Raw genomic sequence first — 14,552 nt, forward strand, 5'->3', positions numbered from 1 at the left:
AAGCATCTGCTTCTAAAAGTTTATAAAATACTGCATACGAATCAGTAAAACGCAGTAACTGAAATCTCTTGATTGCTGCTGAAATGATACAATAATGGTTTGCCACTGAAATCTTTGACATAGCACACGTTGAAGCTACACTGGAGCACACTGCACACTATGCCTCTATTACACTACGACTCTATTACCTTCTTGATGTATGAGTTGCGGGCCTGAGAAGTGAGAAGTAAGTTACAGACCAACGTTTAATTTTTAACGTAACTAAACCACACAGCGAAAAATGCGGGATCCCTAAAAGTTAAAACCCGTGCTCGCCGAGTTGACGGTTGAAAATCACCTCAGTCACCTAAATCGAAATTAATCGGTGAGTCGCAAGTCAAACTCGGGTTGACCACAAGTCAAACTCAGTCAACGCAAGTTTGACTCGCCCAGAGTTGAATCGGATCGTTTGAGGGAAGAGCAGAGTTTGACTCGTGATTAATCGCGAGTGATCGGAGATTCATGTGTCACTGGCCCATACACACAATTACTTAATCATACATACATATGTATGGAAACATGGGAGCAAGAGAAAGTCAAATTTTCAAAAATTTAATATTAGGAGATGTGTTCAAACTAGAGTATTCCAATAATGTATATACATAGTAACATTAATAATACATCAAATATTTATTAGACATTACTTGAGGATGTCAATTGAGCAAGAATATACATTGCTTCTTAGGGTTAGAACATTTCATTTCAAGCTTATAGAGGGTTGTTTCTATAGTATCATGGATATGTCTTTTTGTGCCTTTCATTAATTTATAATTTTATACGAGTTACTGCAATGAAGGAGAGACTATTCCCAATGCCTCCTAGCCACTTCAAAGTAAAGGAATTCACATTTTTTCTAGCTTCTCAGCGTGACCTCTCCAAGAAGCAAATCTTTACTTCACTAACAAAGCCTCTTTACATTAACAAAAAAACATGGATCCCTATATGAATCGTGTTCTATAGCATAGAAACAGCATGCTATCCAACAAAAAGCCCAAGACAACAAAACTAAAAATTTTCATGCACTAGAAGCTATTACAACTAACAAAACAATTAATTCATCTTAAGCATCATTGGCATATCAAAGAATTTAATTGGTTAGTCGACATTTCTGTTTGAACTGTCCATTGTTCACCATATCATTGCATAAGATGACGATGAAAATTCAAAGATTTCCCTTACCTAGCATCACGAAATCCTGTTAAAGCCAAGTATAGTGTACGGGGTATAGGTGTTGCAGAAAGCGTAACAACATCCACTGTGGTTTTAAAAGAAGCGATCTTCTCCTTTTGCTTAACTCCAAACCTCTGAAACTCATTAGTATATACATCACAATCAGTCGTTCTTCTCACAGATGCGAGTTTTATTAAAAAACAACAATGTGTTGTGAAACTCCAAATTTTATGTCCATTTGAAAGAAAATTTGAATTAAAGAAAATGGTGGTGATTATCATAATTCAATGCTAAAATAATGCATGACAATCACTGCAAATTAATCTATAGAGAATAAGAAGAAAGCTTGTGGGTATTTGATAAAGACTCATACTTCCAAAGTAGAACCAAGCATTGAGGTGCTTTATTTGTGCTGTCAAGTTATTGCCAAAATATATAAAGGAGCTATCCATATAAAACAACCAATGTTTTTTGCACAGTTAGTCTCGTGATCTTGGAAAGGAGATAGAAGAAAACTTTACAGATTAAAATCAATGTTTTATTAATGTATACTATAATTGTCTAAAGAATCAGATCACCATAGCAAAAAGGATTATTCCTGGTGGCATGGTTACAAGCATTGTATATACTTTCATTCTAGAGGTACATCTAATTAAGCAATCATTTATAGAAGAAATACGAGGTATATGCATTTGGTTATGACAAGATAATTTTCTGGACTACAAAGAGTCTATCCGTATTGTATCCTTCCATGTTAGGGCATAACTAATGCAAGCATTACTCCCCATTTTTGCAATGGATAATTTCCCATCTTCATCTTTAGCTTCACTAAATCTGCTGTTCCATATGTAACAAAGGCACTGATCAATTAACTCATTTTTCTCTTCACTAGAGTTTTGTGTACACCACCATAATGATCCGTTAGTACATGCTCAATTATCCATACATTAATACTATGGTACAAATCAATTATTAGTTTTATTGGTGTCACTCTATAACCATCAAGTTCCAGCATCTTGCAAAGTTTTGTACGGCATAGGAACATGCATTAATCATAATTAATACATAACATAACAGTTTAATTTTTATACATAACAGATTAGACTGATTGGATTTTGAGATTTTGAGATTTTCTCAATTACAAGCTTTTCTTCTCGTCTTTCATCCCCATCTCAAAGCTAAATTAAATCATAAAATCCAGCAAGGGCAATGTTATCACAAATCCAGCACCTTAGTGCAAAGCTTTTCACAAGATGCTAAGACTAGTGGAACATGGAAGTATTACCATTGTCACCTAGGCAACAACTTCCCTTGTTTTAGTGAAGGATGGATCCTACACAAAGGAGGCTTCCCTAGCAGCCTCTAGGGTTCTTAAGTCAAGACACATTAGTGTCAAGAACACTTATGTAGCTATTTAATTTACCACCAATGGAAGATAATAATCAAGGTAACAACAAAGTGGTTAATGCAATTTTCACGTTTGAGTAAATGAGGATCAAGGGCAATTTAGAAGGCTCAATAAGTCAACACTTGGTACAAGAGTATCCCCACACTACAAAAGAAGAAAAAGCTATTGGCTGTTGCAAACTTATATAAATAGAGATAAATTACATCAGAGAACAAATGATAGCAGCAATAAATTCAACCCTTGAAACAAGTAATCATTAAGCAAAAAGGAGGGCTAAAACATTTAATTAAGCTAGGGTTTACGAAGCTAAATAAATCTTAATATAAAAGTTAAAATGCATATAACAGTCTAAAGAAACCAGACATCTAGCCCTAATAGGACTGTAAATTAAATCAGCAAGACAAAAATATGGTAACAAGACTAATTTTAAGCTAAATAGATGCACAATTACAAAGACATCAACTTATTTAGGGTTGTATACTCATGTAAAGTAGTTGCAAACCCTTAACCTAACCCTTAAACATAAAATAAGAACTGAATATTAGGTTTTATGATTGACTAAAAGGAAGAAGACTAATGCCTATTGTTACCACTCGTATTAGTAGCCTTTGCAAAGTCTGGCCAAGGTGCTAAGTTGTACGCACATAGGAGTGTTGATTTTTGTGTAGCATCGGGAGGTATTACAGCATGCCTAAGTTGGCCTAGACGAATTATGAAGAATTAAATAAAAAATTTAATTTTGGAGGATCAAATCGGCCCAGGAAAGTCAAGTCAGCCTAGAAAAGTGAAGGGGTGCGTTCCTTGGGTTGTCACACCCATTCGATAAGTATAAATAGATGATGCAATGCCTCATTTGTTCAACAAATGAAGAGCAAGTCTGATCTGATTTTCTGAGGTCTATTTCTCTCTCTTGGACAGCTGCACATGTCGAGGATGCTTTTGACTGTCTTTAACCCAGCTGTTTGACCAAGCATTGACTGTTATGTTTGACTTAGTTAATTGTTCTGTTTGATCAAATTTTTAAGGTCGCATGTGTGGATTTGACCATAGGGCCAAATTTGACTGAAGACTGCAGTTTGACTAGCATTGACTTTTGACTGTCTTTACTGGTTTTGAAAATTGTTGACTTGTTGCAATTTGACCAGGTTTGACTAGTATTCTAACTTGAATATTGTCACAAATTTCAAGACATTGTTGATTTGTAAATCTTGTTTAAGAAAAGTTTCTCCTAAAGAAAAGTTGTTGTGTTTTCTCCCAAAGTTGGGTTTCCCAGTGTAAAAATATTCTCTATTGTGCATGGTTGTCTTTCTATGATCTTCCCTGTTCACTGTATTTACTGTTGATATTTTATGAAGCGTAATGACTCGATGATATCAGTGGCATAAGAATACTCTGTGAAAATCATTAGAAAGTAATTATCTAGCAGAAAATTATATTTATTGTATATCTTGTAAAAAAATTCAACATGTTATCAAAGCTTTGTTGAAAGATCAAACATTGAAGTCAGCCTTAGAGACCAAGTATTCAGCAGCTTGATTCGGTTTAGATTCTGGTCAAAAAAGCAGCAAGTCTCAGAGTTGAAGACAGGTTAGATGGTGCCATCAACTTCAAATCTTGGAAGACTAGTATACTCCTTATCTTGGAAAAGAATGAGCTTCGGGATCATGTGGAAAAAGTTATTCCAGAACCAAAGGGAGTTGAGGAGAAAGCCAAGTACAAGAAGAATGAAGCCAAGAGAATCTTGGTATATTCCATAAAGGACACCTGATTCCTCGTGTTGCTGCATTGAAGATTGCCAAGGAAGTATATGATGCTCTAGTAGGATTGTATGAGAGCAGCAACACTAGTAGGAAGTTAACCTTGAAAAATCGTCTCTTTAATGTTATTATGACTAGATCAGTTTATGTTGTCTCTCAGATCAGAGATGAGCTTATATCCATTGGAGATACCATTGATTGATTGTGTCCGAGAGGAGGTCGGATTGTTGTCCAGGAATAACTTACAGAATCTGCACGATGAAGAAACACAAGCCCTTGCAACTCATATAAGGAAAGGAAAAGGAAGAAGGAATTTTGGAAAGTTAGATAAGAAGAATACAGGTAGAAGACCTGCTCCTGTTCAGGATCAGAGGAAGAAAGATATGTCAAAGATCAAGAACTTCATTTGTCATGATTTTGGACACTGTGACTCCCAGTGTCATGAGAAGAAAAGGAAGGGAAAGCAGCATGCATCAGCAACCAATGTCAATGATGATAATGATGAGCGTCCACCTCAAAAGACATCTAAGGAATTCTTTATTTAGGAACTACTACCAATAGTAGTGATGATTGGCTTGTGGGCAGTTGTGCCTTTCCGAGCCTCTCTTACAGATCTGACAGAGAGGGAGTTAACAATTCCCTACAATCCTCAGTAGTTTTTTCCTTAATCAAGAGATAAGTACTTCATATTTTTTCTGCCTTGATTATTATTGTTGTTTTTATTTTTTAATCAACCTCTTGTTCTTGTATTTTGCTTAGCTATGATTTTTCTTCCATGGCCTCCTGAATGGAGTTTTGCAGAAAGGAAGAATAGGTACATTGTGGAGACTGCCAATGCAATGATTCCTACAATAGATGGCAACATCAAGAAGTACAAAGCAAAGTTTGTGGCAAGAGGGTTTTCCCAAAAAGAGGGAGTGGACTACAAGGATAGTTTTGCTTCAATCGCCAAACTGTCAGGTTCTTAATGGCTCGAGCATAGACTTAGCAAGAGTAATCGATGTTTGAGAGGGAGAATTATACATATCATTAGTGTTAGAGAAATAGGGAGGCTACAAGATTAATAACATTTCTCCTTCTTTAATAATTGCTTGTGAATATGTTTAGCCATTTTATTATTGTTTCTTATGTTTCTTCATCAAAGAATTATTAAAAACCATGCATCATAAAGATCACAGAAAATAATAGACACGAGATATAGGATCCAAGCTAGGGCAAAACCCCTCCAAGGGGAAAACCCAGAAAATTGTTCTATTTTTATAGAATTAGATCAAATGAGAAATCCAAGACCAAAAACCAATTTTCTCCACATGCACCAAGTCGGCTCTCCATTTTGTCCATCTTCAGAAGCTCAGATAGTATGTTTTCATTCTGGTAATGTTTCCACAGGAATACAGTCCCATTAGCCCTTAAGAAGCTCGCGTCATTATCCATAAGAGATTTTTCATCTTTTAGAATTATTCCATAAAGAAACTTGCATCTCCAGCCTTAGCAGACTCGGATCTTTCTTAATAGAATCACACAAAAATCTTATGTAAATCGACCAGCACGATTCCCAATTTATAGTTGTCTGTCTATGTGACTAGTCACTTCTTTTGGGTTGACCGACCTGATCATCAAGAGGGCCGACTTGGTCTTGAGGAGACAATTTAACTCGAAATAAAATATTTTCCTTTTCTTTTACAGATAGTCCAAATGGGACTTTGACTCATGACAAAACCTAGGGTCATGAAATCCATGCCTTGTCTACAAAAATAATAATAACAAATTTATTTTCTTCCTTTTGTATTTACAAAATATATTTTGACACAATTATGAAGACCAAACTTAGTTACATTCTCCAACAATTAGGACATCTAGGACCATGTGATATGACCAAAAGAGCTTCTAGTTCCGAGGGCATAGGCAGTCAAGCACAGTGGAAGAAGCAGCCTTCCAAGAGGATCTCATGGGCTGAGATTGTCAGACAAGATGCTTAGAGATGAGGTCTCTAGAAGCAGTATGCCTTCTATGAGGAACCATGCCAAACAACAGAATATGCTTCATTGACAAAGGGAATAGCAGTGTTAAGAGGATTTGCTTTCGTGACAAAGGGACCAATCAAGAATCAAGATTACCACGGGAGGATTTATTTCAGTGTCAGAGGGAGTTTGCCTCGGAGTTTGAGATCTTGGCCTGATCCATTACTTCTTGGATTGGAGGTGTGGCAGAGATCAGATGAAATCTTCCTCAGAAAAGAGAAGTACAATGTCAAGATTTTGAAGAGATTCATTAAGATGGACTGCAAGTCCATAACTACACCTATGGTGACAAATCTAAAGAAGCTGAGTGATTTCGCTTCATATTCACATTTGGTGGATCCAATGATGTACAGGCAGTTGATCAGATCATTGATGTACCCAGTTAACACTAGGCAGGATATTTGCTTTGTAGTGAACACTCTAAACCAGTATATGGTTGAGCTAAGGTAAGAGCATTGGGTTGTAATGAAGCATGTGATGAGTTACCTTATGTGGTACAATTCAATATGGTCTGAGATATGTCTCAGGTGGTGAAGTGAGGCTACAAGGATATACAGATTCAGTTTGGGCAGGGACTGTAGAGGACAAAAAGAGCACCTCAAAGGAGTTGCTTTAGCAGGAAACAAACTCCTGTCGCACTCAGTACAGTAGAATCAAAGTATATCGCATCCAGTGCCATAAGTTAAGAAGCAATGTGGCTTCAGATAATGCACCCTAGAGATAAGTGCATGAGTGGTTACATATTCTTTGAGATAATAATAATAATATAATGAAGACCATATGGAACCATGTGAAAATACCACCATACCTCCCCAATACCATGAGCATACAAGTGGAGAAACCTAGAAAATAGTGCATAGTATATCCCCTCATGCCTCAAAACATGTAATAAATATGCCAACAAGGGGAGCACTCTACTCAACAAAATGTTGCAAACCACCACCCCCCCTTCCCCCCCCACAAGGCTCACCTCCCCCAAGAACCGTGCTCTAAGTGGGAGTATCAAGGGAGCACACTCACAAAATTTGCAAGCACACTACATAAAAATTTGAGATGCTCCATGCCCTTTTGGGAACATGACATTCCTTAGGACGCTCTCGAAGGAAGGAAGCATGCACCCTAAACATTCCATAGATACTTCCTAGGCGCTCCCTGACCACTCCCAGGATGCTCCCTGTGTGCTCTCTAATCATGATGTTAAATTCTTAAAGGATAAAAAGGAAAGATAAAGAACATTTTCATTATCTTTCCTTTTTATCCTTTTACTTAAATTTTTAACATTACCATTTATTATTTCATGATGTTTGAGGGTAGTTCCAACCTCATCAAACTTCATGCGGAGAAAGTATAATTTCATATCCTATTCAAAATTTATTAGACTTAATAGTTTTCAAGATTTCAAGATTCACACAATTGATAAATTTTCATTGAATTCTATCACGTAGGTTTTAACCATGTACAATTTATTGTGGCAAATAGATTCTTAAATAAATAGAAAAGATGTAATGGCAAACACACACATAAAGACAGAGATTTTATCCTAGAAACCCAAAACCAAGAAAACCAACAAGATTTTTCAATATATATACCTTTGTATAGTGTTACAATACAACATATATATCCTATGACATCCATGAACTGCCAATACATTTACCCTAGATTAGAATCCAACCATAGTTCCTTAACCAAAACTACAAAACCATGGGCAAACCTGTGCCACAAAACCACTTTTAGCAAAACCATGTGTTTTAATCTGCCAAAAACATACAAAAAACCCTCACAAAAATTTGGGAGCACTGCCACCACCCCTATGACCACCCCCACTATGCATTGCACATTGTATAGTGTGTGGGGATAATCGTGTAAAGAATATAATAGATACCCAACATTCTACCACTTCTTGTTTTCTTTACACATAGGGAATCCTAGGAACACATGATCCACAATCCAGGGAAAAAACATCCATTGTTTCTCTACACCAAGAGAATTTCTCAATGCTCACAGGTTTTGTTAATGAATCTGCAACATTCTTTAAAGTGTCCACTTTTTCCTACAATGCCTTCTTGTCTTCAATCATATCTCTCACGAAGTGATATTGAACACCAATATGTTTTGTCTTCGAATGATAAGCTAGGTTCTTTGCCAGGAAGATTCCACTCTAACAGTTGCAATTTATCCTTACAGCTTCTTGTACCAATACAGTACCTAAACACAATCTTTGTAACCATATTGCTTCCTTGCATCCAAAAGTGGTTGCCATGTATTATGTTTTTGTAATTGATAGTGCCACTAAAGACTATCTTCTAATCATTAAATTGATTGTTCCTTCAATAGGTTAAATACATAACCACATATAGATCTTCTATCATCCAAATCTCTAACCTAGTCTATATCAACAAAGTTATGTATGTCCAACACTATCCGATCCTTGTTTTCCTTGGTACCACAATCCACAAACAATAGTGCCACACAAATACCTGAAAACCCACTTTGTTGCTATCCAATGCTCCTTCCTGTGAAATTTTTAGCTACCCAAAAAGTGTAATTATTTCCTATTTCTTATTCACAGTAAATTAATTCTTCTACGGGAAGTAATGAATAATAATGTAAATAACCACAAAACAAAATTATAGGAATTATACTAGAAACCAATCACACAATTTACACCATTATTTTTGGATAAAACAACAGTGGAAAAACCTCAATGTGGGGAAAACCAATTTTCAAATATGAGGGCTTTTATTAATATCTTCAACAAAATTGTTATTGAGAAATTACAACTACTTTCCTAACACTGGCAAAGCTCCAACAAAAAATTTTCTTCACTTTTGAACAAATCAAATTGAAAAACTTCAATCTCTCTCTACAGATCAAGTTGGCCATTTCCTACAACTCACCCTCCCTTCCTACAATCGCACTGGCTAAATGGGAACTCGCACTGCCCTTCCCAACAATTCATACTGCCTCTGGAAAATCGATCTAGGAAGTTATACTACCTCTAGCAACTCGCACGGGCCACTCACACTACCTTCAGCAATTCGCACTAGCAAAAGGCAACTCGATCTGGACCTCTGGCAACTCACATTGGTGAACTGGCAAACATTCCCTACCAAACTCGGCTGACTTCTGTAGAAATAATTCGATCGTGATAAATTCCCTCTGGAACTCAAAAACTAGAAATCTATCTTATGAAGAATAACCCAGGAAATTTCTCTCCTTAATCATTGTTGCGGAAACCCTATGGTGTCTTCTGAAATCACCCACTCGATTGATGTCTAATCTTGTCCATTGGTTCCCTTTATAATCTCTCATTCACAAATGAATGACCACAATTAGAAGTTCACTTGATCCAATCGATGGCTAAGATTAACTTAAAAACTTTCTACAAGCTTCTAGAGGAAAATAGATCTTATCCCAAATAATGTCAATTAATTATTCACTTTCCCTAAAAGTTAGACTTGGAAATAATTTAAAAAATCATTAATTGACATAATTAAGATACTTCCCTGAGGAAAAATTACATGGGCTTGGATTTCAACAGTGATTGGCTTTCTGCTAGGGCCAAAACCTCTCCCTCTTAGAGAGGAAAACCCATGCATAAATTCTTCTTATAGAGATTCCATTGATGAATACAAAGACTAGGACCCTTGACACACTTTGCCTCTCCAAGACCAAGATATCAATCCTACTTTCCGTTGTTGTTGAGATCCTCCTCATTGTTGCACCATTGAAGCCATCAATATTGAGATCTTCATTGTTGCTTCATATCAACGTGATCCATTCACTGTGATCTCTATGCTTTCCTTGATGCACTGAGACAGTCATTACATTATGTCAATGAGCTCTTCATTGAAGTCATCATCATGATGACTGTTGCAATATATCTTTGTCATCACTGTATATTTGCTGAGACAGTGATTCTCATTACTGCCTCATGATGCCCAGACTATATTATTTCTTTATTATCAGTTTGTTGAAGCATTAGAATTGCTCCTCCTTATAGACTGTAACACTGCTCCATATGCCGAGACATATAGATCCAATTCATACTGCTCACTGTGAAGTATTCTTGTTCCCTCTATACCACAGTGATCATCATCGAGACTATGGGCTATCTGCTACAGGAGTATCAACGTGATCTCTGCTTCCTCATCCGAAGTTTGTCATCTATCCGAGATAGATATGTCGAGATGCTCAGACTTCATCCTTTCTTTGTTGCTCTCTCCATACGAGGATACCTTCAATCTACAGGTATGTCGAGAGGGTGACAAGCCTTGGTCCTACTGCTCCTTAACCCATCCGAGGAGGCAGCTTGAACCCTTAGACATACCTTACCTCAATGCGGATCTGATTGTGGCTTCCTTCTTCATGACTGCGGCTCCATGCTTTGACTACAGCTAAACTTCCTCAAGACTGCGGCTCCTCTTCTTCGTGACTGTAGCTCCACGCCTTGACTGCGGCTTCACCTCCTCGTGACTATGGCTCCTTACTGCGGCTTCATTACCCGAAATTTCAGAGAGGTAGAAGTGTGAAGTTCTGTCTTTTTGAGATGACCCTTCGTGGGTATTTATAGTGGTGAGCGTTCCATATATGAGCCGACGTGATCCCATGAACCGATGTGACTCTTGTTTCAAGCCGACATTAAATATATTTATATATTTAATTTACTTTTGAGCTGACATGAAGATCCTTAGATGTTTTGCTTGTAAACTTCGGTAGGCTTTCTTTTGAGGCATTGATCTTGGTCTTGGAGGGTTGTTAGACAACTTGGAAGACCTGTACATATTTACATGAACTCATAAAGAGTTTTTATACACATGACATGACTCTTTGATATTTAAATAAATCCTAAAGACATCAAGAAGAAGTCTTTTACCTAGTGACACTTCTTGCTCATGAAACCCATGCAGCAAGATTACAAAAATAATTTATTCTCTTTTATTACATCAAATACAAAGATCATGTCATTATGAAGACTGAACCTAGTTACACTTTCTTCAACACTCCCTCTTAACTAGGGAGGTATTCATAATGGTACTTGGTCATTCTCAATCTGAAGAATTTCTCATAAGAAGAATCGGATTTGCAATCCATCTGTTATAGCATCATTTCAACCAACATTGTATCCATTTAGCAAGGCCTTGACTAACAACTCTATCTCTTACTTAGATCAGAGCACACAATGTTGGCGAGACCAATGACTGATAGACATGCATCATCATTGTCTCTCTTAGGGTCATACCCACCCGGGTGTTCTCCGAGTATGCCCTACTAGGACTATTCTCATCTTGGGTTCCCAGCCCTCAAGAATATCGGTCCTCTTGCCCACTCTTGTCTTGGATGCCCTACCACATCCTCAAAGAGTGTCAGATGCCAGATAATTACACAATCCTCCATTCTTTCTTCCAAACTAAAGACAAGAATGTCGTGTCTAACTCTCCCTCTTAACTAGGGGCGAGTTCCAAGTTTCTCTTTACTCATAAACTTGCTCGAGTTCCTTTGCTCATAGGAACTTCCCAGAGCTCCCTCTTACCCAAGGACTCTATCATCAGTGCTTTATAGGGTCTTCTAGTTGACTGATGATTCAAGACTTCGATGTCATCAATTTCTTCACATGTAGGGTCAGCCATTCATTACTTTCCTTCGTCATGTCATTCCTTCTTTTCCGAAAAGTCTCCTCCTTGGCTTTACATCTGGGGCTTCCTTCATAAGCTCATTTGTCTTCACTTTTCTTCAACAGTGATTGCTCTGGATCAATGTTGCAGGAAGCGTCCCCCCTGGTTCCAAGGCCCGAAGTGCGTCCCGTGCGGATGCGTCCAGGAAGCGTCCCCGGAAGCGCGCTTCCGCCTGTTTTGGACGCTTCCTGGAAATTTCGGAAGCTTTCCTCCAAAGCGTGCTTCAGCAGTACTAAGCATGGCACTTCAGAGGGCGAAGCGTACGATTCCAGAAAGCGTTTAGAAAATCGTTTTTTTTTTTCATTTTTTTTTTAATTTTAGGTGAGTTTGCTTGTTCGGGGTGGGTCCACCTTAGGTTAGGGTGAGGAATGAAGGCAAAAAAAATATAAAAGAAAATATAAATATAGCAAATGCTCCCTCATGGTAATGTTAAATTCTTAGAGTAAAAGTGACATTCTCCTTTATTTTTCATTTTCATCCTTTTACTTAAATTTTTAACATTAACATGAAATGACTCAAGATGTTTGAGAGTGGTTCCAGCCTCATTGGACTTCATATGGAGAAAATAGAATTTCATATCCTATTCAAAATTCAGCAAACTTAACAGTTTTCAGGAATTCAGGATCAATGGGATTGTGGTATTTCATTAGATTATATCAAGTATGAAGGTATGCGATTAGCATTTAATCAAGAGCACCAAGCCCTATATGTACCGTAGTGTTGGTGGTGTTAGTTGTTGAACTCCTTTGTCACGCGGCATGCCCTTACCAAAAAATTACCTTTCAATCAAGTCAAAATCATCGATCAAGCATGTTAAGCTTTTTCTACCATATTTTAAGTCTTGAATTAGGTAGTTTGATCAAAATTGGGCAATGTTGACTAATATCCCTAGACAATCGAGGTAGAGGCAAAGGTTAGACAAGAGGAGAAGAATCTAGATTCTATATGGTTGATGCTCGAATAATTAATCATCAATGTACAATGGTATTATATCTATCTTGATTTATGCAAAAATATGCATGTTTTCATCTCTTTTACAACTAATTTGGTATTTGGGATGTTTGTTTTGAGTATAAATGCAAAAAAATATAAATATATATATATAGCAGACGTTTCGCTTCCTAGATTTTTGGAAAATGATGCTTCCACGTCCCGCTTCCAAAAAACGTCCCCGCTTCTTCCCTGCTTCGTGCAACATTGCTCTCGATCACAAGGTACATAGTTGTGACATCCTTCACAACTCTCCTTTCCTTGATCCTGCACACATACCTAGACTTTTCCAAGAGGTCAGACACCAAAAACAAATCACATATTACCTTTTGGTGATGGCCTTCTTCTAGTGACATCTTCTTGTAGGTATCAATCATCCTGCATACATGTTGAAACATCTCCCAATGATATCTATTGTCAAGGGTCCTCATATTTTCAAACTTCCATCAGAGTCTTCACATCATTCTGGGAGGTTTCCTAGTCAAGTCTTCCTGATCCTCTGGATGTTGATTGCCTTCATCATGGTTGCATGTTTCATGATCTCTTTCATCCTCATGTCTTTCATTTCCAGGAGCTCTCAGAGTTCTTCAATTGTACTCAACTACCTCATACTTCATATGAGGACATATTATGTTGATTTCATCTAGTTGGACTTATGTCTTTCTGCATCCTTTCAGAGGAGGAGATCCTTTCCCTTTTGATCATGCTCAATCCATTTTATCTGCAACCATATACCATGACATTACAATATCAAATGCAAATACAAATACAATCATACATACCTTATTTTTTGTCAGGCCAGGCAGTAACTCCACCAAATTAATTCATATGTTATTCCTTCAGGTTGGTCTTTATTATATACATGAGGGAGAGACTGTTCACTTCATCTCCCGATGACCGTTCAAATTTCTTATTATTTATTTACATCAATTACATTTATTCACCCAATCCTAATGATTAGGTGTCAACATTTCCCCCCTTAATCTGAAGGGATGTTGGTGAGTCCAAGCATCATTCTGAATCATTCAAGCTTTTCTCTTCCAAGTGCTTTTGGTGAAGATGTCTGCAATTTGCTCATTAGTGGAACAATGATGAAGATGGATTGTTTTGGCCTCAACATGATGTCGAATCAGATGATATTTAGTATTGATGTGCTTCGTTCGATCATGGAACTTTGGGTTCTTGGCCAACTTTATTGCAGAGGTATTGTCAATCATGAGTGGAGTTGATTGTACTTGTTTACCTGCAAATCTTCAAGAATTTTCTTGAGCCACACAATTTCTTTTGTTGCCTCAGCTGCTGCCACGTATTCTACTTCTGTTGTGGAATCTGCTGGAACTGATTGTTTGCGTGATCTCCAGGAGACAGCTCCTGATCCAAAACTCATAGCATATCCTGAAGTAGATACCCCAATTTCTTTGTCTCCATCAAAGTCTGAATCAGAGTATCCAATCAAGCTAAAGTTGTCCACCTGTGTATACTTGATTCCAAA

General features: G+C 37.3%; 1 protein-coding gene across 1 annotated transcript in view; it reads right to left on the minus strand.

The window, feature by feature from the left end:
- The window catches only part of LOC149200278 (DEAD/DEAH box helicase), a 418,917-nt gene that overhangs the window by 178,160 nt on the left and 226,205 nt on the right, over positions 1-14,552 (minus strand). The window contains exon 5 of the mRNA XM_089402651.1: positions 1,219-1,343. Within this exon, the coding sequence (XP_089258777.1) occupies positions 1,219-1,343 (125 nt within the window). The remainder of the gene's footprint in view (positions 1-1,218; positions 1,344-14,552) is intronic.

The sequence above is a fragment of the Pinus tabuliformis genome, chromosome 2_1 (genome assembly GCF_031772625.1).
Source record: "Pinus tabuliformis cultivar Carrire ecotype Pingquan chromosome 2_1, CPIR1, whole genome shotgun sequence".
NCBI lineage: Eukaryota > Viridiplantae > Streptophyta > Pinopsida > Pinales > Pinaceae > Pinus > Pinus tabuliformis.